Source organism: Notechis scutatus, chromosome 14 (genome assembly GCF_049901735.1).
Source record: "Notechis scutatus isolate UNSWTSFEM ecotype Mainland chromosome 14, rNotScu1.2, whole genome shotgun sequence".
NCBI classification, from domain to species: Eukaryota; Metazoa; Chordata; class Lepidosauria; order Squamata; family Elapidae; genus Notechis; species Notechis scutatus.
In genome coordinates this window covers 955,094-978,672 of record NC_142022.1, presented here as the reverse complement: position 1 = coordinate 978,672, position 23,579 = coordinate 955,094, and the positions used below count along the sequence as shown (strand labels likewise).

The 23,579-nt window shown below is 47.5% G+C and overlaps 1 protein-coding gene across 1 annotated transcript in view; it reads left to right on the top strand.

The window, feature by feature from the left end:
- The window catches only part of NRXN2 (neurexin 2), a 385,627-nt gene that overhangs the window by 279,389 nt on the left and 82,659 nt on the right, over window positions 1–23,579 (top strand). Inside the window, 1 exon segment of the mRNA XM_087943407.1 lies at window positions 9,334–9,515. Coding sequence (XP_087799533.1) covers window positions 9,334–9,515 — 182 coding nt within the window.

Sequence of the window (23,579 nt, the reverse complement as noted above, 5' to 3'; positions counted from 1 at the left end):
AGGACAAGGGACGGTAGGCTGCCCCCTATTTAATTTAACAATTTAACAGTTGTTAAATCTGGGGTGTTGGGTGGCAGATGTGCCGAATTGTTTGAAAACTCCGGACATTAGAAACTGTCTTCTACGTGCTCCGAATAGATCTTCTCATACCTTGAAATAATAACTGTGAAATAACTTGCCGAGGAGTGGGTGAAAGAATTGGCAGCAATCAACCAGAGGGGAAATCCATGATAAAACCTAGAGATTTGGGCCAGGGCAGGGAGATGGTCTACAGAAAGCAATATGATACAGATTAACAGAGTTGGAAGGGACCTTGTGGGTCATCTAGTCCAACCCTCCGCCCAAGCAGGAAACCCTACACCATTTCTGACAGATGGCAGTCCAGTCTCTTCTTGAAAGCTTCCAGGGATGAAGCTCCCATAACTAACTAACGAACTAACTTTCTTTCTTTCTTTCTTTCTTTCTTTCTTTCTTTCTTTCTTTCTTTCTTTCTTTCTTTCTTTCTTTCTTTCGTCCGTCCTACCTACCTACCTGCCTACCAAATTAACAGAGTTGGAAGGGACCTTGTGGGTCATCTAGTCCAACCCTCCGCCCAAGCAGGAAACCCTACACCATTTCTGACCGATGGCAGCCCAGTCTCTTCTTGAAAGCCTCCAGGGATGAAGCTCCCACAACTTCCGAAGGCAACTTCTGTTCCACTGGTTAATTGTTCTCCCTGTCAGGAAATTTCTCCTTATTTCCAGGTTGAATTGACCAGTTTCCATCCATTACTCTTGTCTGGCCTTCAAGTATCTTGGAAAATAGCTTGTCTCCTTCCTTTCTGTGGCTGCCCCTCAAATATTGGAAGACTGCTCTCATATCATATGGACAAAGATTTTGATATATGGAGGGCTCCAGTGGTGGGATTCAAAAATTATTACTACCGGTTCTGTGGGTGTGGCTTGTTGGGCTTGGCGTGGCTTGGTGGGCGTGGCAGGGGAAGGATACTGTAAAATCCCCATTCCCTCTCCACCCCACTGACCTGCTTTCCAGCTTCGTTCTCCTGTACAGGGCAACCAAAGAAGAGCCAGCAGATTAGCTGGGACTCAATGGGAGGCAGAGAAGAGATGGGGTGGGTGGGGCCAGTCAGTGGTGGTATTGGCCAGTTGTCCACTACTGCTTCTCCAGAACCGGTCAGAACCAGCTGAATACCACCTGTGGAGGGCCCCCTCCCCAGAATTTTTGGTTCTGGCAGTGCAAGGAAGACAGTCTCTGCCTATAGAGAGATTACCCCGGTAGTCCTTGACGTATGACCACAATTGAGCCCAACAATTGCGTTGCAATTCTGTCGCTAAACGAGACATTTGTTAAGTGAGTTTTGCTTCATTTTACGACTTTTGTTTCCCCTGTTGTTAAGTGAATCACTGCAGTTAGTAACACGGCTGTTAATTGAATGTGGCTTCCCCATTGACTTTGGTTGCAAAAGGGGGAATCACGTCACTCTCCGAGACTCTGCAACTGACTTAAATATGAGTCAATGGCCAAGCGTCCCAATTTTGACCACCAGGCTGGCTCAGGAATTCTGGGAGTTGAAGTCCACAGGGCATCAAGTTGCCATAGTTCCCCACACTGCTGCTACGGATGATGATGATGATGAGACTAATAACTTCACAAGAGGCACGGTTTGAAAACCACCAAACAAATTCATGCAGGGTTATTTTTTTTCTGAAGATCAGTGACACACCCAGAGAAAGGTGTGTGATCCAGCAACCACAAAGGATGCTGTTTGTTTCCGGGTGTTATAAACAGGTAAATAAATAAAACTGTACAGAATACATTTGGTAAAACAACAACTACCCCTTTCTCTTGGAAATCAATACCTTTCCTTCCAAACCAGTCCAGCAAACTAATTCTAAAAAAGCCCAATTATCAATTTTTTAAAAAAAAGCCCAATTACTTTTAAAACCTGCTGTAGCAAAAGGATCGAAAACGACAGTGGACGGTCGAATAGATGGTTGAAATCCTTGGCAAGGCCAAATCTATGAGAAAAAAAACAAGGTTGGGTTGATGGGAGACACTTAACCTGCGTTTGGAATTAATCCGTTTTCTGAGGTTGGGCAGTAGACTCAGCCCTGACCTGCCTGCCACGACTCAGGCCAATATATGAGATTTTGAGGGGTTCCCCCACCTCCATAATCTACAAAACACTTTGAAACAAAGGAAATGGGTGGTTTTGTTATTGGCTGCAGCCAGACAGGTGCTACAGAAACAGGTAACAAAGGATTTCAGTGTTTCCATAAGCTGGCAAATTGCTCTAACGGTCACATCTAAAAAAAAAAGACAGCAATATGCCAGTACAGGTCAAGTTATGATGACAACGGAGCCCAAAATTTGTCGCTAAGTGAAACATTTGTTAAGTGAGTTTTGCCCCGTTTTACGACTTTTCCTGCCACAGTTCTTAAGTGAATTCATTGCATTTTTTGAGTAACACCGTTGTTAAGTGAATCCTGGCTTCCCCCATGGATTTAGCTTGTCAAAAGATGATCCCATGATTATAAATATGAAGCACTTGCTAAGCGTCTGAATTTTGATTATGTGACTGTGGGGGTGCTGCAAATGGTCGTAAGTGTGAAAAATGATCATGACACTTTCAGTGCCGTTGCAACTTTGAATGGTCACTAAATGGCTCGTAAGTGGAAGGCTACCTGCAGTGCAGAAAATGGTTTCAACTTTGCTCGGTTTAAACTTTAAACTGATCAATTATGCACCACGAAGTCTACTACCCCATACTAGTCTCAGAGATCATCTAATTTATCTCAGGTTATAGTATGTGAATCATGAATCAGAATAGAGCTGGAAGGGACCTTGGAGGTCTTCTAGTCCAGCCTCCTGCTCAAGCAGGAGACCCTATACCATTCTGGACCAATGACTGTCCAATCTCCTCTTAAAAACCTCCAGTGATGGACGGGTGGGATTCAAATTTCTTAACAACCGGTTCTGTGGGCATGGCCTAATTTGTGGGTGTGGCTTGGTGGTCATGTGACTGGCTGGGCGTGGCTGGTATGTAAATATTGTAAATATATATGTAAAGATTAAATTTTTTATTTTAAAAAAAGAGCAACTTTTACCCAAAATCAGGCAAAGCAGGCAGGCAGATTGAGTTGCTCGCAGAATCACAGATTCACTCAGAGATCTACCTCTCTGCAATCTGCTGCCTGAGTCTGCACTGAAAAATAGAAGCTTCAGTCCTAAGGAAGGTTCAGCTCTGCTCTCAGGCCACTTCTCCCTCCCACAACCCCCTGAAGACCACCCTTGACTGGGCCTCAGGGAAGCCTCCTGGGTGGGGTGAGTGGGAAGAGGAGGGCCCAGCCAGGGGTGTGATTTGCCGGTTCTCCGAACGGCGCAGAATCGTAACAACCGGTTCTATAGAACTGGTCCAAACGGGTAGAATCCCACCCCTGGTGATGGAGCACCCACGATTTCTGGTGGCAAGCTGTTCCACTGGTTAATTGTCCTCACTGTTAGGAAGTTTATCCTTGGTTCTAGGTTGCTTCTCTCCTTGTTTAGTTTCCATCCATTGTTTCTTGTCCTGCCCTCAGGGGCTTTGGAGAATAATTTGACCCCCTCTTCTTTGTGGCTGTGGCAGCATCCCTGTGGCCACGTGATTTATACCTGTTTATAAACCTGTTGCATGGAACCCTAGAGCTGGAAGGGACCTTAGAGGTCTTCTAGTCCAACCCAAGGCAAAAGACCGTGTATCATTCCGACAAGTAGTTTTCCCTATCTTTACTTGATGGAGCATCCACAACTTTGGGAGGAAAGTTGTTCCACTGACTGATTTTTCCTGCAGTTTCGTTATTTCATGCCGTACCTGATCAAGCTGAGAAAAAGGCAAGACAGGTAGTACAATAGTTCACTTAGTGACTGCTCAGAGTTACAACAGGGACTGAAAAAAAGCGACTGGTGCATGTTCTCATTTATGACCATTGCAGCATGGTCAGGCGCTTGGCAACTGACTCGCATTTATGACGGTTGCAATGTCCCGGGGTCACCCGCTCCCCTTGTGCGACGTTCTGACAAGAGAAGTCAATGGAGAAACCAGATTCATTTAATAACCATGTGACTAACTTAACAGCTGCAGTGATTCGCTTAACGACTGTGGCAGGGGCAAAACTCCCCGAACAGTCTTGCTTAGCAATGGAAATTTTGGGCTCAGTTGTGGCTGTGAGTCGAGGACTGCCTCCCTACAGAGGCTTTAGAGCGGTGTGTCAGGGGTCCAGCAGTTACCCCCCATTTAAATCACGAGTCTCGAGCCGAACTTCCAAAACTTCAAAAGGATTTATTGGGAGCGAACATGTCCAGCACTGCCTGGGTGTAGCCGACTCTGAGACACATCATTCACTGTCACCCTTGACCTTGGTTTTCCCCCACCTCCTGGGTGTATCCTGATTCATATTCTCCAATGGGAGACCTCCATAGCCCAGGGTCATCAATCATGCTCCCCAGTTAGAATTTTGCCTGGCAGAAACTTCAGTCACCTAGATACTATCTTTGAAAACATTTATGGAATGCACTTTCGGTTTGCAAGCTGCCGCACTGCTCCCCCCACCCTTTCTGTTGGCAACTCTAAAAAGACCATAGAAATATTTTATGAGTTGACACAGTGTGTGTCAACCTGGCCACTTTACATTGTGTGGATTTCAACTCCCAGAATTCCCCAGCCAGCATAGTATAGCATAGCATAGCATAGCATTCTTTATTGGCCAAGTGTGGTTGGACACACAAGGAATTTGTCTTGGTGCAAATGCTCTCAGTGTACATAAAAAGAAAAGAGACATTCATCAAGAATCATTAGGTGCAACACTTAATAATAGTCAAAGGGTACAATAAGCAATGAAACCATAACTAGGAAACAGTCAATATAAATCGTAAGGATACAAGTGACAGTCACAAGTGGGAGGGGATGGGCGACAAGGAGTGATGAGAAGATTAATAGTAATAGTAGTGCAGACTTTGTAAATAGTTGGACAGTATTGAGGGAATTATTTGTTTAGCAGAGTGATGGCATTCGGGGGAAAACTCCCCTTGTGTCTAGTTGTTCTGGTTTGCAGGGCTCTATAGCGTTGTTTTGAGGGTAGGAGTTGAAACAGTTTATCTCCTGGATGTGAGGGGTCTGTAAATCGCATAGCATAGCATAGCACTGCTGGCTGGGGAATTCTGGGAGTTGAAGTCCACGAAGTGGTCAAGCTTGAGAAACCCTGCATTAGAGGCCGATCCTCCTCTCGGTGGCATCAGAGCTGAGTGCGAGACGTTGCCCCTCTCTCCCTGAACGAAAGGCACATGTGTGCACATTTCAATTTGCCCAGCATTTTGCTGCAGCGCCGCGGAGATATGAAATATGCATTAGTTTCCCCGAGGCCTGGAGCAGCTCTCCAGGCAGGGTTGGTGGTGGGGGTGAATTCCTGTGGCTTGAGCCGTGGAATGTGGGAGAGGGGTGGTCAAGCCAAGCCTCTGAGCGCTGCCCAGGTGGGGCCCATAAAACGTGGCACGTGAAGGATCCCCCTGGTCTGCTTCCTCAGGTTTTCCCGCATCATTTGGGCACCGGTTCGTGGTTTTTGTTTTTCAAAGGGTTTGGTTTGGAGGCACGCTCCATACCTCTTTAAAAAGACAAAATGCCTTAAGGAGCTGGTAGTGCTGTGAAAGAGCCCTCCCTCCTGCCATCCTCTTTATTTACCGTTGCTCGGGGATTTTTAATGATCCGGTGGGCTGGAAGGCTTAATGCTCCTGGGCCTCCCAAGGCCCCTCCAGTTGCATCCTTGGGAAATTAAAAATGGGAAATGACTCAGGCTAGAAACAGGCTCACCTGAATGAGTAAGTTAAGTAAGCCAGGATGGAAGATCCAGTGGGAGGGTTACAACCCGGGCCCTGCGCTTTGCATATAAGTAGCCGCGCTGTTGTGTGTGCCATTTTGTTAACATATAAGCCCCTCTCCCCATTGCCCCCTCTCTGCCTCCCCTAGTCGTTGTGTGATCGCTGGCATCGCACTCTCCAACCCCGAGTCCTGTGGGTTCCAAGCAGTTTTCTTCCCCTGCTGCAGAGTTTTGCCCCTTCCTGAAAGAATTCCTCGCAGGTTAAAGATGCTGAACTTTGTCTGCTGGAAAGGTTTGAGACCTGAGCATCATGGGATGGGGTGAGCTCCTGTTCCTTGCTCCAGCTCTTGCCCACACAGCAGTTCGAAAGCAGGCACATGCGAGTAGATGAATAGGTTTTTAAGAAGACATTGGACAACCATCTGTCTGAAATGGTATAGGGTTTCCCGCCTGAGCGGATGATTGGACTACAAGACCTCTAAGGCCCCTTCCAACCTTCCGTTTAGTACTCCCAGTTATTCCGTGAGCCGTGGTGGCCCAGTGATTAGAATGCAGCATGGCAGGTTGACTCAGTGGCCAGTGATTAGAATGCAGCATGGCAGGTTGACTCTGCCCATTGCCAGCAGTTTGATCCTGACCTGCTCAAAGTTGACTCAAACTTTTGTCCTTCCAAGGTTGGTAAAACAAGGATCCAAATTGTTGTGGGCAAGAGGCTGACTCTGTAACTACTTAGAGAGGGCTGAAAAGCGCAACATAAGTCTAAGTGGTACTGCAGTTGCTATTGCTGTTCAATCAGGGTTGGGAGATACTAATACACTCTATGAAGCCTTAGTAAGACCACACCTGTTGAGACTCTGGAAAGAGGGCAGAGAAGAGCAACCAGGATGGTGAGGGGACTGGAGACTAAAACCTACGATGGACGGTTGCAAGAACTGGGCCTGGCTAGTCTAGGGAAGAGAAGGGCCAGGGGAGGCAGGAGAGCATCTTTCAATATTTGAGGGGCTGCCCCAAAGAAGAGGAGGGGGTCAAGTTGTTTTCTAAAGCACCTAAAGGCCGGACAAGGAATAATGGATGGAAACTGAACAAGGAGAGATTCAACCTAGAAATAAAGAGGAATTTTCTGACAGCGAGAGCAATCAACCAAAAGGGACAGGATTTGCCTTCGGAAGTTGTGGGAGCTTCATCCCTGGAAGCTTTCAAGAAGAGACTGGACTGCCATCTGTCAGAAATGGTTTAGAGTCTCCTGCTTGGGCAGGGGGTTGGACTAGATGACCTACAAAGTCCCTTCCGACTCTGATTATCTGTTACCTGGGGAATTCTGGGAGTTGAAGTCCATTCATTGTACAATTGAATGCAGGATGCCATTTTGCAGTGTGCGCCTCCCAGAATTGTGCGTGAACCTTCTCAACCCCCCCCCAAACTGCCTCCTGCCCCCAAATTGGCGAAAGTGAAGGCAGATGCACCTGGTGTGTTTTTCTCCAAGCCTGCTGTGTGAACGCAGCTCGCGCTGTGTTCTTCTTCCGCATCCACCTGGGAGGCGGGCCTGTGCTGCCCCACGTCTCCTGTCACCGTTGTGCAAATCTAAAATTTGCATCAGCCCCATTGCGAGACGGAGAGAAACTCTTCCCACGAGGGCCGTAAACAGACCGAAGGACGCAGTTTGCCCACCCCTGCTCTGCGAAAGGTGTCCACCTCTCCTTCCCCACCCCCACCCCGGACATTTACAGATTTTAAGATTTCTTCCCTGAGATAAATTTCTGTGATAAAAGCATCAACCAACCCCAGAGTGCTTTGATTCCTACATGTGCCTGGTGGTGTAATGGGGGCCCCCATCACCATTTCTACTTAGTTACGGGAAGCGTGTCCTTGCGAGCTGCCTATCCTCTCGCAAGGCTCATTTGCCGTAATTAGCAGAGCTTTTGAGAGCCACCCGAACAATCCTAGAGAAAGAGATCTCATTGACATGGATGCTGGGTGGGGGGAGGAAAATATAAAGGCAACGTTACCAATAAAGCAGAATATTTCTACTGTAGCTCAGGGTTGAAATGAGGGGTACTTGGTGCTAGTTTGTGTTTTGTTACCCAAACAAACTAGGTAACATCATCAGTGCTAGTCAGGAGTGGGGTTTGTTCTCAGTTTATATTCTAGATAATAATATTATGGAACATAAACTGAGAGCAAACCACACTAGCACTGATGATGTTACCTAGTTGGGCGATGAAATGTCTGCAAGAAAACAACCATGCTCAGAGAATACTAAGGGCCCCACAGTTGTCGTCCTCCTCCCCCTCCTCTTCCTTCTTCCTCCTCTTCCTCCTCATGTCCTCCTTCTCCTCGTTGTGCCCTCCTCTTCCTCCTCCTTCCTCTCCCTCCTCTTCTTCCTCATGTCCTCCTCTTCCTCCTCCTCATGTCCTCCTCTTCCTTATGTCCTTCTCTTTCTCCTCCTTCCTCCCACTCTTCTTCCTTCCTCCTCTTCTTCCTCCTTATGCCCTCCTCTTCCTCCTCCCTCCCCCCTCCTCTTCTTCCTTGTCTTTCTCCTCTTCATCTTCCTCCTCCTCCTCATGTTTGTCCTCTTCCTTATGTCCTTCTCCTCTTTCTTCTCCCACTCCTCTTTTTCCTTATGTCCTCATCTTCCTCCTCCTCCTCCTTATGTCCTCCTTCTCCTCTTCCTCCTCCTTCCTCCCTCTCCTCTTCTTCCTTATGTCTTCCTCCTCCTCCTCCTCTTCCTCCTCTCTCGGCAAACCCCACTCCCTTCTAGCCCCATGAAGTTCCCTGCTTGGCTAACGAGACATCTGCAAGGAAAGAGCCAAGCTCAGAGAGCCCCCTCGGAGGAAAAAATAAATGCCCGGCACAGGAAGGAAACTTTTCAAGGCCTGGAGCAGCTTGGCTTGAGGGCCAAAGCACTCTGCACATGTTCTGACTTCCTGCCATTTTACCTCCCACACAGCCGAGCTCCCCTCAACCTCATACACCTCAATTAAGCATATATATCAATCGTTAAACTTTCTTCTGTCTGAGACCAGGGTCAAAGATTCATTGCCTTGTTTCAAGATGACCGGGACAAAATAAAAAACGTAGCAGCTTCATAAAAATTGTTTAACAGAAAATACAATAATTCAGAGTCATCAAAGGGAAAGAGCATTTATTCTTCTCCTCTCAGCCTCTTCCCCGAGCAGCCAGCAAATGGCTAACCCAAATTTTACTACCTGATGCACCATTTAGGAGGCTTTTTCCGCAAGTAAAGAGTTGACATTAAAAGTCCACCTGCAAATGTTGGCTTTAAGGGGGCTGTTGAGGTCCTCAATTAAACTCCTTCTCTAAGCCCAGAAGAGACCAGGATGGTTTGGAGGGAGACGTTTCTACTCTATTTTTGACCTGCATGAATCTGTGGGAAACTTTGGGAAAGAAAATACCCTCCTGTTAGCAAGGTTTTCCTTGGGCCTTCTTCGCTCACTCTTTCTTTTCTCCTTCTTCCTCTTTCTAGCTGGCACGACGTACATTTTCGGCAAAGGAGGGGCGCTGATCACGTATATTTGGCCCCCGAATGACCGTCCGAGCACGCGGGCTGACCGGCTGGCCGTGGGATTCAGTACGCACCAGAAGAACGCGATTCTGGTGCGGGTGGACAGTGCCTCTGGACTCGGCGACTACTTACAGCTGCACATAGTAAGAAAGTGGGGTCCTTAACGGGAGAGGGGGAACGATTGGTAAGGTATCGGAGGAGATAGTTGCTGCCCCTCTCTATCTTGACTTCCACTTGAAATATTTTTGGGGGTAATGCAGTGAAACGGAAAGACGGCTTGCGGTGATGTAAAATTCCTCTTTTCCCCATCCTTTTTATTCTTCAGAATCTCTTCCTTATTGAACTGGATAGAGTGGTACCTTGGTACTTATAATTAAGTGGTTCTGGGAGGCGAGATGAATACCAAAGAAATTTTTCCTTTAAGGAGTAACGTGGGGAATCACAAGGCAGCCAATATTGGCAAGTTCTAGCTTATGTGTCGAATACCAAACAAACGATGAACATCGGGACAAAATGTCCGTGTCAAAACACGCTGAGTCCCAGATTCGACGAATTTCAAAGCAATCGAGTACCAAGATACCACTTACTTTAAGATGGGGGAAAATGAATGTTCCTCCCACACGGAAGTGGGAGACAAGCAGCTTGGGATATATCTTATTCGACCGATTCATTTATCCTGCCTCTTCTCCAAAATTCAAGGAGCTCTACTTATATACTTTGTTCCTCTACTTTATCCCCCACAACAATCTTGCAAGGCTGGCCGGATTGATAGTTTCCCCATCCCATCCCTTCCCCGTTTCCCCCCACTCCCCCGGCAGCCATTTTCCAACTCAACTCAACCCTGGACTCGAACCTGGCTCTCCTCATTCTTCCTCCACCACTTAAACCGCGAAACCACCCTGCCTTCTAGGAAATTGGGGTAGAGGGTGTGTGTGTGTGTGTGTGTGTGTGTGTGTGTGTGTGTGTGTGTGTGTGTGTGTGTGCAGCCTGATCTGCCATTTTGGAAATCCTTCCCTAATCCACGTGGGGCCCTGAGCCTCTCTTGGAAATAAAACTAGATGGCGGCCATCTTTTCAAACTGGCCCCCACCAGATGTGTCCAAAGTCTTCAAAGCCACGGAAGTGGACATCCAGCCCAACACCCCGAAGACTCAAAATCAAACGGGCTGGAGTCTTCAGGACGTTGGGCTGGATGTCCACTTTCGTGGCTTTGAAGACCCTCGATTTTTGCATCCCCATTTAACTAACCTGGTTCCTGAATGGCCCATTTTCCAACTCAACTAACCTGCTGGCCTTTAAGCTACCCTAACAAGAGTGGCACTGTGTGAACATCGTGGCTGGGCTTCCTCGGTTCCTACCCTTTGCTGAGGAATCGTGAACTGTTTTGTTTTTTTTAAAGTTGGAGCCTTGTTGAGATCAGAAAACTTCCCCTTGGTAGACGCTTTGCCAGTCGGGGGAGAGGGGGCCACGGGCAGCTCACTCAAACCAATTTGGGTAATTTATTCCATTTGAGTCTGTCACAGCAACCAAACAGTTTATTCTTCCAAGCTTGGAAGTTTGCTGAGGATGGGCTTCAGCATAATACCAATAGCAACAACACTTAGACTTATATACCGCTCCGCAGTGCCCTACAGCCCCCTCTAAGCGGTTTACAGAGTCGGCTTCTTGCCCCCAACAATTTGGGTCCTCATTTTACCCACCTTGGAAGGACGGAAGCCTGAGTCAACCTGGAGCCAGTCAGGATTGAACCACTGGTAATGGACAATCCTGCATTCTAACCACTGCTCCACCACAGAAGGAAGGAAGGAAGGAAGGAAGGAAGGAAGGAAGGAAGGAAGGAAGGAAGGAAGGAAGGAAGGAAGGAAGGAAGGAAGGAAGGAAGGAAGGAAGGAAGGAAGGAAGGAAGGAAGGAAGCAATAGCTCTTAGACTGATATACCGCTTCACAGTGCCTTTCCAGCTCTCTCTAAGCAGTTTACAGAGTCAGCCTTTTACTCCCCCAACAATCTGGGTCCTCATTTTACCCACCTCGGAAGGACGGAAGGCTGAGTCAACCTGGAGCCAGTCAGGATCGAATTGCTAGCAGTTGGCAAAGTTAGCCTGCAGTACTGAATTCTAACCATTGTGCCACCATGGCTAGAATAGAATAGAATAGAATAGAATAGAATAGAATAGAATAGAATAGAATAGAATAGAATAGAATAAATAGAATAGAATAGAATAATGAATAGGAAGGAATAGAATGGAATGGAATAGAATAGAATAGAATAGAATAGAAAGATAGAATAGAATAGAATAGAATAGAATAGAATAGAATAGAATAGAATGAAAGAAGAATATTGTAATGAAGGAAGAATGAAGAGAAGAGAAGAGAAGAAGAAGAGAAGAGAAGAGAAGAGAAGAGAAGGAAGAAAGGAACTATGCCGTTCTATAAGGAATCGGCGCAGGAAGGATTCTTGGCGTTAAGCAATGACCAGCAGTGTGATTGATGCAGCTGCAAAAAAAGCTAATGCGATTTTTAAACATTTCCAAATAAATGTTCCATTTACAGGAAGACCTCAACTTATAACAGTTCACTGAGAGGCTGTTCAAAGTTACAAAGGCACTGAAAAAAGGGACTTGCGACCCCTTTTCACACTCAGCGACCATGGCAGCCTCCCCAGGGTCACGTGATCCAAATTCAGCCACTTGGCAGCTGATTCCTATTAATGATGGTCGCAGTGTCCCTGGGGTCACACGATCCCCTTTTGCAACCTTCCGGAGCCAGATTCACTTAACAACCGTGTGACTTAACAACTGCATTGATTCACTTAACAACTGTGGCTAGAGTGGTGGTAAAATGGGGCAAAGCTCACTCGGTAAATGTTTCCCTCAGCAACAGAAAGCTTGGTCTCCATTGTGGTCATCAGTTTGAGGACTTCCTGCCCAACCTTTGCATGAATTTCTCTTTCTTTCTTTCTTTCTTTCTTTCTTTCTTTCTTTCTTTCTTTCTTTCTTTCTTTCTTTCTTTCTTTCTTTCTTTCTTTCTTTCTTTCTTTCTTTCTTCCTTCCTTCCTTCCTTCCTTTCTCTCTCTCTCTCTCTCTCTTTCTTTCTCTCTCTCTCTCTTCTTTCTTTCTTTCTCTTTCTTTCTTCTCTCTCTCTTCTTTCTTTCTTTCTTTCTTTCTTTCTTTCTTTCTTTCTTTCTTTCTTTCTCTCTCTCTCTCCTTTCTTTCTTTCTTTCTTTCTTTCTTTCTTTCTTTCTTTCTTTCTTTCTTTTTCTCTCTCTCTCCTCTCTCTTTCTCTTTCTCTTTCTCTTTCTCTCTCTTTCTTTCTTCTCTCTCTTTCTTTCTTTCTTTCTTTCTTTCTTTCTTTTCTTTCTCTGTCTCTGTCCCTCCCTCCCTCTCTCTCTCTCTCTCTCTTCTTTTTATCTTGCTTCCTTTTCGAACCCAGGAGAATTAGGGACGTAAGCAGAGAGAGCGGGAGACACCAAAGGAGCAGGCGGGTGTGTTTCTGACATGGAATCAGATTGCAAACAGGGATCGGTTAATAGGAGGGCAAAAAGATTGCCAGCAGCTGGCTTCTTCTTTCGGCTCCATGCAAGGCCTTGGATGCGTAGATATGCCAGAGCAATAGGGAGAAGGCCAAAGGTCGGGAGATCGGATTAGACCTCCAGCAGTGAAGGAAAACAGGGGCAGGGGGCTGAATTTGAAGACAGAGGAGGGTCCCGAAAGGGAGGCAGAGGCAAGAATGGGGGGCAGAGGCGTTATTTTATTATTATTTTAAATTTTTTATTTCCTCCTCCTCCTCCTCCTCCTCCTCTTCCTCCTCCTCCTCCTCCTCCTCCTCCTCCTCCTCCTCCTCCTCCTCTTCCTCCTCCTCCTCTTCTTCTTCTTCTTCTTCTTCTTCTTCTTCTTCTTTCTTCTTCTTCTTCTTCTTCTTCTTCTTCTTCTTCTTCTTCTTCTTCTTCTTCTTCTTCTTCTTCTTCTTCTTCTTCTTCTTCTTCTTCTTCTTCTTCTTCTTCTTCTTCTTCTTCTTCTCCTCAGAATAACAGAGTTGGAAGGGACCTTGGAGATCTTCTAGTCCAACCCCTGCTTAAGCAGGAGACCCTATACCATGTCATACAAATGACTGTCTCTTCTTGGAAACCTCCAGTGTGGGAGCATTCACAACCTCTGGTGGCCAGCAGTTCCACCGGTTGATTGTTCTCTCTGTTAGGCAGTTTCTCCTTAATTCCAGGTTGCTTCTCTCCTTGATGAGTCCCCCATTGCATCTTGTCCTGCCTTCTGGTGCTTTGGAGAGTAGGCTGACCTCTTCTTCTTTGAGGCAGCCCTCAGACATTGAAAGCATATTATCACGTCACCCTAGCAGGGGTTGGACTAAATTAGAAGTTCTTAAGTTTTGTGTGCCAGGAGGAAACCCACAGACTCCTTTCCTTCTCAGCAAAACCTATTTAAATGCATCAGATAAAAAAATTCTTTGGATAGGCAGGCAAGCATACAAGTTGGATCAAATCAATCTTCTTCTTCTTCTTCTTCTTCTTCTTCTTCTTCTTCTTCTTCTTCTTCTTCTTCTTCTTCTTCTTCTTCTTCTTCTTCCTCTTCCTCCTCCTCCTCCTCCTCCTCCTCCTCCTCTTCCTCTTCATCATCATCATTATTGGCAGCTGTATAAATTATCTAAATAAAATCAATTGAAGAACTGGAGAAACTTAGACTTAGAATAACTTTATTACCACTTTCAAAGTGCACTAACTGGCGTGACCGTCATAACTTCAAGGACAAGTTGTAACTCACTTTTTCAACCCTATCCAAACTTTGAACCACCGTTAAACGAATGGTTGTTAGACAAGGACTACCCATAAACCAGCTTTTGAAAAGCTCATTGTACAAAGAGTGCCCTTTTTTGCCCCATTTTATGACCTTTCTTGCCAGTTGTTAAGTGAATCACTGCAGTTGTAAAGGGAAGACCTAGGGGCTGCCCAGTTTGATGAGTTGCAACCTGGAATACAATTAGTCCTGGACTTACAACAGTTTGTTTAGTGACCGTTCAAAGTTACAACGGCACTGGAAAAAGCAACTTAGCACTGTTGCTCACACTTAAACAACCCTTGCAGCATCCCACAGGTTCACATGATCCAAATTCAGTTGCTTGGCAACTGGCTCACACTTATGACGGTTGCAGTGTCCTGGGGTCATGTGATCATGGAAGCCCGATTCCCTTAACAACCACATTACAAATGTACCAGCTGTAGGGATTTCCTGGCAAGAAAGGTCTTAAAATGGGACAAAATTCACTTAACGTAAGACTCACTCGGCAAAAGAACTTTTGGACTCCCTTGTGGTCGTAAGTCGAGGACTCCCTGTATTAGGATGCAAAAAGGAGAAAGGGAGCCAGGTGAATGTTTCCAACGGCCAGACAACCAAGGGACTGTCAGCCAGCACCTTCCTCAACCACCCAGGAAGTTTTATTTCCTCAGGCTGAAGAAGCCATAAAGAAGGAGAAGCAGAAAAGGAGATGAATCTTTGGGGGGAGGAAGGCAGCGGCAGACGCAGACAAGGCCATGAAGGATGTGGGCATGAGAGCAGAAATCAGACAGCTCTGAAAACAAAGAGACTGGACAGTCCCTTGTCTGAGATGGATGGACTAGAAGACCTCCAGGCTCCCTTCCAACTATTCCACTCTATTCAATATTATACACTGTATTCTATTCTATTCTATATTCTATTTTACTCTGTATTCTATTCTATTTTATTCTATATTCTATTCTATTCTATATTCTATTCTATTCTATATTCTATTCTATTCTATATTCTATTCTTCTATTCTATTCTATTCTATATTCTATTCTATATTCTATTTTACTCTATATTCTATTCTATTTTATTCTATTTTACTCTATATTCTATTCTATTTTATTCTATATTCTATTCTATATTTTATTTTACTCTATATTCTTTTCTTTTCTCTTCTAAATATAACTGGAAAGAAGGATTTTGAGAAACAGCGACAGGTGGAACAATGTCTCTGAATTAGAGATTTGGAGGGGGTGACAAAGAATCTTGTGAACCGTTCAGTCACCCAAGACTAAATAGGGCGAGTCCTTGACTTAAGACCACAACTGAGCCCCAAATTTTTGTTGCTAAGTGAGATATTTGTTAAATGAATTTCGCCCCATTTTACGACCTTTCCTGTCACACCTGTTAAGTGAATCACTGCAGTTGTTCAATTAGTAAGCCGGTTGTTAAGCGAATCCGGCTTCCCCATTGACTTTGCCTGTCAGAAGGTCACAAAAGGGGATCATGTGACCTTGAGACAATGCGACCATCATAAGTATGAACCAGTTGCCCAGCATCTGAATTTGGATCACGTGACCGTTGGGATGCTGCAGCGGTTGTTAAGTGTGAAAAGTGGTCGTAAGTCACATTTTCCAGTTGCGTTGTGACTTCAAACAGCCACTAAATGACCTGTTGTTGTAAGCCAAGGACAACCCGTAGTAGCCCCGTATTCTCTTTGAACCCAGAGCTGCCTTACACCTCATGGCAGGTAATGTTGGATTGATTGCACTGGTTGACTGGTTCATCTAACATGGTTTACCTGATTAACCTTGTTGGTTTGATGCCTATTAATGGAAGTTTGCATTGATTCTCCTTCCATTTCCTTTGCTTGCTTTTCTGGTCTCCTCCGGGGGCCCTTTGGTATCGTTATTTATCTGCAAATAATTGCATATACAAGTTTCATTACCTTCCAGACCTTATCAGGATTTGGTAATTCAATTCAATTATTGAATTCCCCAAATGAAGAAAACAACAACAACCTGGTTTATTAAGCCAAGATTCAGCCTTCGGAGTGAATATTTTGCCTCGTAACCGACCCCAAAGGACCCCCAATGAAAAGTAAAAGAATGGCTTGCTAAAGGCCCCCCTTATTAGATGGGGGTGCTGCAAGCATTTCCCCTTTCCTTCCTCCCGTAGTTAGTCCTCGACTTACAACAGTTCATTTAGTGACCATTCAACGGCAGTGGAAAAAAGTGGCTTAGGGCCATGTTTCACACTTATGACCGTTGCAGTATCCCCATGGTCAGGCACTTGGCAACTGGGGAAGCCAGATTCACTTAAGGACCGTGTGGCTAACTTTAACAACTGCAGTGGTTCACTTAGCAACTGTGGCAAGCAAGGTCATAACATGGGATGAAACTCACGTAACTCTTGCTCAGCAGCAGAAATTATGGTCGTAAGTCAAGGACCGCCCGCACTGTGGAGTACCGAACATTTGGTGCGGCAGCTCCCAGAATCCTTTTGTGTTGGCCATATGCCGCAAAGGCTGATGGAAGTTGAAGTCCCTCCGGGGCGGGTTCCGTGCTGTGCACTGAAGGGCAGTGAAACCCATGGGTTAGAGCAAGAGAGATTTCAAGGAGAGATTTTCTGACAGGGAGAGCAGAACAGAAGTTGCCTTCTGAAGTTGTGGGAGCTTCATCCCTGGAGGCTTTCAAGAAGAGGCTGGACTGCCATGTGTCTGAAATTGTGCAAGGTCTCCTGCTTGGGTGGGGGGTTGGACTAGATGATCTAAAAGGTCCCTACCAACTCTGTTAATATTAATATCTAAGCCATCAGCCCATGGAACAGAAGTTGCCTTCAGAAGTTGTGGATGCTTCATCACTGGAAGCTTTCAAGAAGAGGCTGGACTGCCATCTGTCAGAAACGGTGTAGGGTCTCCTGCTTGGGTGGGGGGGTTGGACTAGATGACCTGCAAGGTCCCTTCCAACTCTGTTCATCTGTAAGGATGGGTGGGGAGTGTGTTTCTCTGCAGAGCGGTGGCACCTTGTCAGGTGGGCAGGAGAGATGTGGCTGAGGAGGGGGAGGGAGGGAGGCTCCATCTCTGGAGTAGAGAGAGAGAGAGAGAGAGAGAGAAGATTGGGAGCCGTTGTGCGTCTCCTCGTTGTGGCTTCGACTTAATTAGTGGCGTCTTTTCCCTGAGATACAATGAAGGGCTGGGGGTGAAAATGGAGGCTGCTGTCTTGTCTGGCCTCGTCTGCCTCAGGAGACAATTAAGCGCAGGCTGAGAAGATGCTCTCGCCTTTCTTCCTTTCTTCGCTCGGAGCAGCGCTCCCACCCCACTGAATGGGGGAGAGAATGGGCACTCAAGGGGGTCTTGTAATGGAGGAGAGAAGGCCCGGGGGGGGGGGGGGTGGCATTTGGGCAGGGAGGGGCCCCCAGAGTCCCAGACAGACAGGCCCGGGCAGGCCTGGGGCAGCCAGCCGGAGGGATGTGTCTGTGGCACAACACCTCATGTGGACGGGGAAGATGGGCTTTGTTAACCTCTTAGGGTGGGTGGGGGCACATTTTGCTCTTCCACTTGGTTTCAAGGGAAGCTTCCTTCCAGGGGAGGTATCAGGCCCCGAGGAAGACCCCCTTCTTGAAAAGGGATTGCAGAGTTCCCCTGTCTCTAGAAAGCCTGAAGAAACAGCTACCGGATTTCTATGCCACAAATTCCTGTCTTCCATCCATCCCTCCCTCCCTCGCTTTTGTCTCTCTTTCCCCTCTCCTTCCTTCCTTCCCTCCCTTTCTTTTTTCCTTCCTTCCTTCTTTCCTTCCTCCCTCCTTCCCTCCTTCTCTTTTCCTTCCTTCCTTCTTCTCCCTCCTTCTTTCTTTCCTTTCTCCCTCCCTCCCTTTCTTTTTCCTTCCTTCCTTCCTTCCTTCCTTCCTTCCTTCCTTCCTTCCTTCCTTCCTTCCTTCCTTCCTTCCTTCCTTCCTTCCTTCCTTCCTTCCTTCCTTCCTTCCTTTGTTCCCTGAGGAATTCGGGGAGTTGAAGTCCACACGCCTTAAAGTTGCCAAGATTGGCAACCCCTAGTCTACACATCCTGAAAGGAAGAGTGAGATACATGTGAGTTAGAAGTGAGTTCGTGAACCCCCAAAGCTCTGTCTCTTCCCCAAACCCCTTCAGTGTATTTTGTAGCCTGCAGATTCCCCCCAAATGAAGACTTTTGCAAGGTTGGAAGAGTTTTGAGGACCCCACGTGTGTATCTCCAGCCTTAAAATGCCCATTTTAATCCCCCCACACTCCTGGACCTTCACTTCCAATGCCCTGCCGGTGCTGCCTTCTCCTCACTCCTGCCAGCCTCCTTCCCCCAACCTGGTGCCCCACCCACCTGCCCAGTACTTGAAGCCCATCGTTCCCAGCCATCCTCGCCGTCAGCTGTTCTGGGCTTCCGTTCCCCTCCATCGTCTCTTTTCCTCTCTTCCCCTTCTCCTTCACCCTTTTTCTCCCGGCTTCCCTGGCGTTGGTGCCCTGCGGGGGAAGCCGGCCGTGTCTGGCACAGCTTTACCTGGCCTTGCACGACAACGGAGAGATCAATGGGGGGGGGGGTCACCGTGGAAAAGGGGAGGGGGACACGAAAAGAGCAGCAGCCGGGAGGGCAGCCCCGTTGGTGAGATTTTAGCCAAGCTCGGCTGGCAGCACCGCACCCCGGTGGTTGTAGGGGGCTCTGGTGGTTTGGGGGGGGGGGGAGGCCACACGCCCCACGTGTCACGGAGACACTGCAAAAGTTGGAAGCTTTAAAGGGCAACAGGGATGTGTGAAGCCTCCACGAGATTTAGGAACCTCAAAGTCTCCCGTCCAAAGAGGCTGGTGGGCTTTCGGCCCGTGATTTATAAGCCCAGCTGTCTCTCCTTGATCCTCAAGATGCCTTCTCGGAGACCAAGCAGGTCATTTAGAGGCACGGTAGGAAAAAGGGCAGCTCATCGATCAAAGGAGGCGAAAAGAGGCGACGGGCCAAACCTCTCTCTGCTTTTCCTTCCTGGGGTGTTTTGTTTTTTTTCACTTGCCAGCCTTGAGCAAAAGGTTGTCCATTATGGGTGACTCCATGCTGGGGCCTGCCTCCCACCAGGTGTTTAGCTCAGGATGATTTAACCATGGTTTCCTGAACAGAGCACCGTGGGCTAGAGTCAGGTGGAAACTCATCCAGGAGAGAAGTGACCTAGAACTAAGCAGAAAGCTTCCAGACAGGGAGAACAATTCACCAGTGGAACAACTTGCCACCAGAAGTTGTGGGCGCTCCATCACGGGAGGTTTCCAAGAAGAGACTGGACAGCCATTGGTCTGAGATGCTCTAGGGCAGGGGTGTCAAACTTGCATCATCACAGCGTTGTTACATGACGTATCACGACTTCCCCCACTTTGCAAAACCGGGTATGGGCATGGCCAGCATATGACGCATCTGGCCCGTGGGCCGCAAGTTTGATAGCCCTGGTCTAGGGTTTCCTGCCTAACCAGGAGGTTGGACTTGAAGACCTCTTCCAACTGTTCTGTTCTGTTCTGTTCTGTGTGGGTGGACTTCAGCTCACAGAATCCCCCAGCCAGCATGATTTAAGAGGGGTGGACTTCAACTCCCAGAATCCCCCAGCCAGCCTGCTTTAAGACGGGTGGACTCCAGCTCCCAGAATCCCCCAGCCAGCCTGCTTTAAGATGGGTGGACTCCAGCTCCCAGAATCCCCCAGCCAGCCTGCTTTAAGATGGGTGGACTCCAGCTCCCAGAATCCCCCAGCCAGCCTGCTTTAAGATGGGTGGACTCCTCCCAGAATCCCCAGCCAGCCTGCTTTAAGACGGGTGGACTTCAACTCCCAGAATCCCCAGCCAGCCTGCTTTAAGACGGGTGGACTCCAGCTCCCAGAATCCCCAGCCAGCGTGCTTTAAGAGGGGTGGACTTCAACTCCCAGAATCCCCAGCCAGCCTGATTTAAGACGGGTGGACTTCAGCTCCCAGAATCCCCCAGCCAGCCTGCTTTAAGACGGGTGGACTCCAGCTCCCAGAATCCCCAGCCAGCCTGCTTTAAGACGGGTGGACTCCAGCTCCCAGAATCCCCCCAGCCTGCTTTAAGACGGATGGACACCAGCTCCCAGAATCCCCCAGCCAGCCTGCTTTAAGACGGGTGGACTCCAGCTCCCAGAATCCCCCAGCCAGCCTGCTTTAAGACGGGTGGACTTCAGCTCCCAGAATCCCCAGCCAGCCTGCTTTAAGACGGGTGGACTTCAGCTCCCAGAATCCCCAGCCAGCCTGCTTTAAGACGGGTGGACTTCAGCTCCCAGAATCCCCAGCCAGCCTGCTTTAAGACGGGTGGACTTCAGCTCCCAGAATCCCCCAGCCAGCCTGCTTTAAGACGGGTGGACTTCAGCTCCCAGAATCCCCCAGCCAGCCTGCTTTAAGACGGGTGGACTTCAGCTCCCAGAATCCCCCAGCCAGCCTGCTTTAAGACGAGTGGACTCCAGCTCCCAGAATCCCCCAGCCAGCCTGCTTTAAGACGAGTGGACTCCAGCTCCCAGAATCCCCAGCCAGCCTGCTTTAAGATGGGTGGACTTCAGCTCCCAGAATCCCCAGCCAGCCTGCTTTAAGACGGTGGACTTCAGCTCCCAGAATCCCCAGCCAGCCTGCTTTAAGACGGTGGACTTCAGCTCCCAGAATCCCCCAGCCAGCCTGCTTTAAGACGGGTGGACTTCAGCTCCCAGAATCCCCAGCCAGCCTGCTTTAAGACGGGTGGACTCCAGCTCCCAGAATCCCCCAGCCAGCCTGCTTTAAGATGGGTGGACTTCAGCTCCCAGAATCCCCAGCCAGCCTGCTTTAAGATGGGTGGACTTCAACTCCCAGAATCCCCCAGCCAGCCTGCTTTTAGATGGGTGGACTTTAATGGCTGCCTCTTTGCCGCTGGGAAGAAGAACTTCTCCTGGATCAACCAGGGACTTTGCAGTATCCCTGGGATCTACAGGATGCGCTCTTCACTATCGCTGTCTCTTCGGGACAGTTTAGATCCGTTTAGACCGTCCAGGAGCAAATATATCAGCAGCAATCTCAGACCTTTAAGATTGCATGCCGTATCGTCACGACGCCAGCTCCGCCCTCTGTGCTTTAAGATGGGTGGACTTCAAATCCCCCCCCACCTGCATGCTTCAATTCCCAGAATCCCCCAAGCAACATACTTTAAAGTGAGTGGACTCCAACTCCCAGAATCCCCCAGCAGCATGTCCAGATGTCTTAAAGCCGAGAAACCCTGAATTAGTCTCTACTTCCATGAAAAACGTCGTGGTCAGAGGGAAGCTTCATCATTTCATCCTTGCTGGGTTGAAAGGCCAGACTGAGGCTTCCGTTCAGGGGGGAGGATAGATCTGGCTGGGCCTGCGAGGTGCGTCTCCCCTCGGTAAATTCATGTTGACGCCAGCGACTCTTCCCGTTTGCTGAGCAGCCATCCTTCCTCCGTTCAGCTGCCTTGTAACCAAACATATGTGGCATTAGGAATTACTAATTGGGCATCGAAGTGACAGTTTCCCTTTTGTCACCGGAGCGTGTTGTGTATGGAGGGAATAAGTATTTCTACAGGGAGATTTCTTCTCTTTTGTTCTAAGGATGACTCTGTCAACACTTCCCTCGAAAATGTCCTTTTTTTTAAAAAAAATCCACATTTTCTGCCAATTTTGAGTCTCTACGGCAAAGTGTTGACTCAGCCCTCCGACTTCCCTAATCTGGCACCCTCCTCACATGTTGGAGTTCAAGACGCAGAGTTCCCAGCCGCTGCTGTGCTGCTGAGCAGGAGTCGCCTTGCAGGGGAGAGGAGATACGGAAGGCGTGAGAAAGCGCGGGAAGGTTTAGCATCTCAGTTGATTGGGCAGCAAGTCCAATCGCGTGCAGCTCTCTGAGCTTGGTGGTTTTCTTGCCGACGTTTCATAACCCATCTAGATAACGTCATCAAGTGCCAGAAGGGAGTGGGGTTTGCAAAGGAAGAGGAAGAGGAGGAGGAGGAGGAGGAGGAGAATAATTGTAAGGTCCTCAGTGCTCTCTGAGCTGGATTGTTTCTTGCAGACGTTTCATTACCCAACTAGGTAACATCATCAGGGCCAGAAGGGAATAGGGTTTGTTCTCTGCTTATTATCCCTTCAAACACTGAAGATGTTACCTAGTTCAGTATTAAAACGTCTGCATGAAAGCCACCAAGCTCAGAGAGCACCACAGTCCTCGTCCTCCCCCTCCTCCTTGAAAGGCCTGTACAGGTAGTCCTTGACTTACAACGGTTCACTGAGCGACTGTTCGAAGTTACAACGGCCCTGGGAAAAAAGCGACCATTTTTCACACGACCCATTGCAGCATCCGTGTGGTCACGTGATTTACATTCAGATGCTTGAGAACCAACTCACATTTATGACGGTCACAGCTTTATGAATTTAACAGCTGCAGTGATTCGCTTAACAATCGTGGCAAGAAAAGTTGTAACATAGAGCAACGCCCACTTCACGAATTTCTCACTTAGCAACAGAAATCTGGGGCTCAATGTGGCTGTAAGTCGAGGACTACCTGCCTTGGGCCTCCTGATAGGGAACTGAGGGGGGGGAAGCTTCCAACAGGCCCCAGAGACGGTGTTCTCATTGCCCCTCCCTAATTTAAAATAACAATAATTTATAATAATAATAATTTATAATAACAATAATTTATAATAACAATAATTTATAATAATAATTAATAATAATAATTAATAATAGTTTATAATAGTTTATAATAATAATAGTTTATAATAATAGTTTATAATAATAATAATTTATAATAATAATAAGGGTGTGTACCATCGTGCCTACCGTCCCTGTTCTATTGTCCCCATTTATTCATACATATTTTCTGTATTCTTACTCATGTTTATTCTTATACCTATTTTGTAAGCGATTGACAAATCAAATAAATAAATAAAATAAAAAATAAAAGAAGGAAGGAAAGAAGGAAGGAAGGGGGAAGGAAGGAGAACAGGGAAGGGGAAGGAAGGAAGGAAGGAAAGAAGGAAGGAGAAAGAAGAATGGAGGGAGGAGAGAAAGGAAAGGAGAGAATGCCCGTTTCTAAGAGGTCTGTAAGGGGCGTGCGTAAGTGCACCACCGTGCCTACCGTCCCTGTCCTACTGTCCCCATTTATTTGTACCTATTTCCTGAATTCTTACTCATGTTTATATTTATACCTATTACCCTGTAAGCAATTGACAAATCAAATAAATACATAAAATAAATAAAATCCCGCCCCCCTCCATCTTTGCCATGTCTCTACAAACACAGCCGGGGTGTTTTATCCCCTCTCTCCCCTCCCAGTAGAGGCGTCTTCCAGACTTCCCACCCCGAAGCAGGGGGGCTCTGAGAGATCGGCGGTGGGGGGGGAGGTAAGTAAGGACAGATGGGTCTCTCCAGTGCCCCCCCCAGCCCCAAATGCCCTCCCTCCC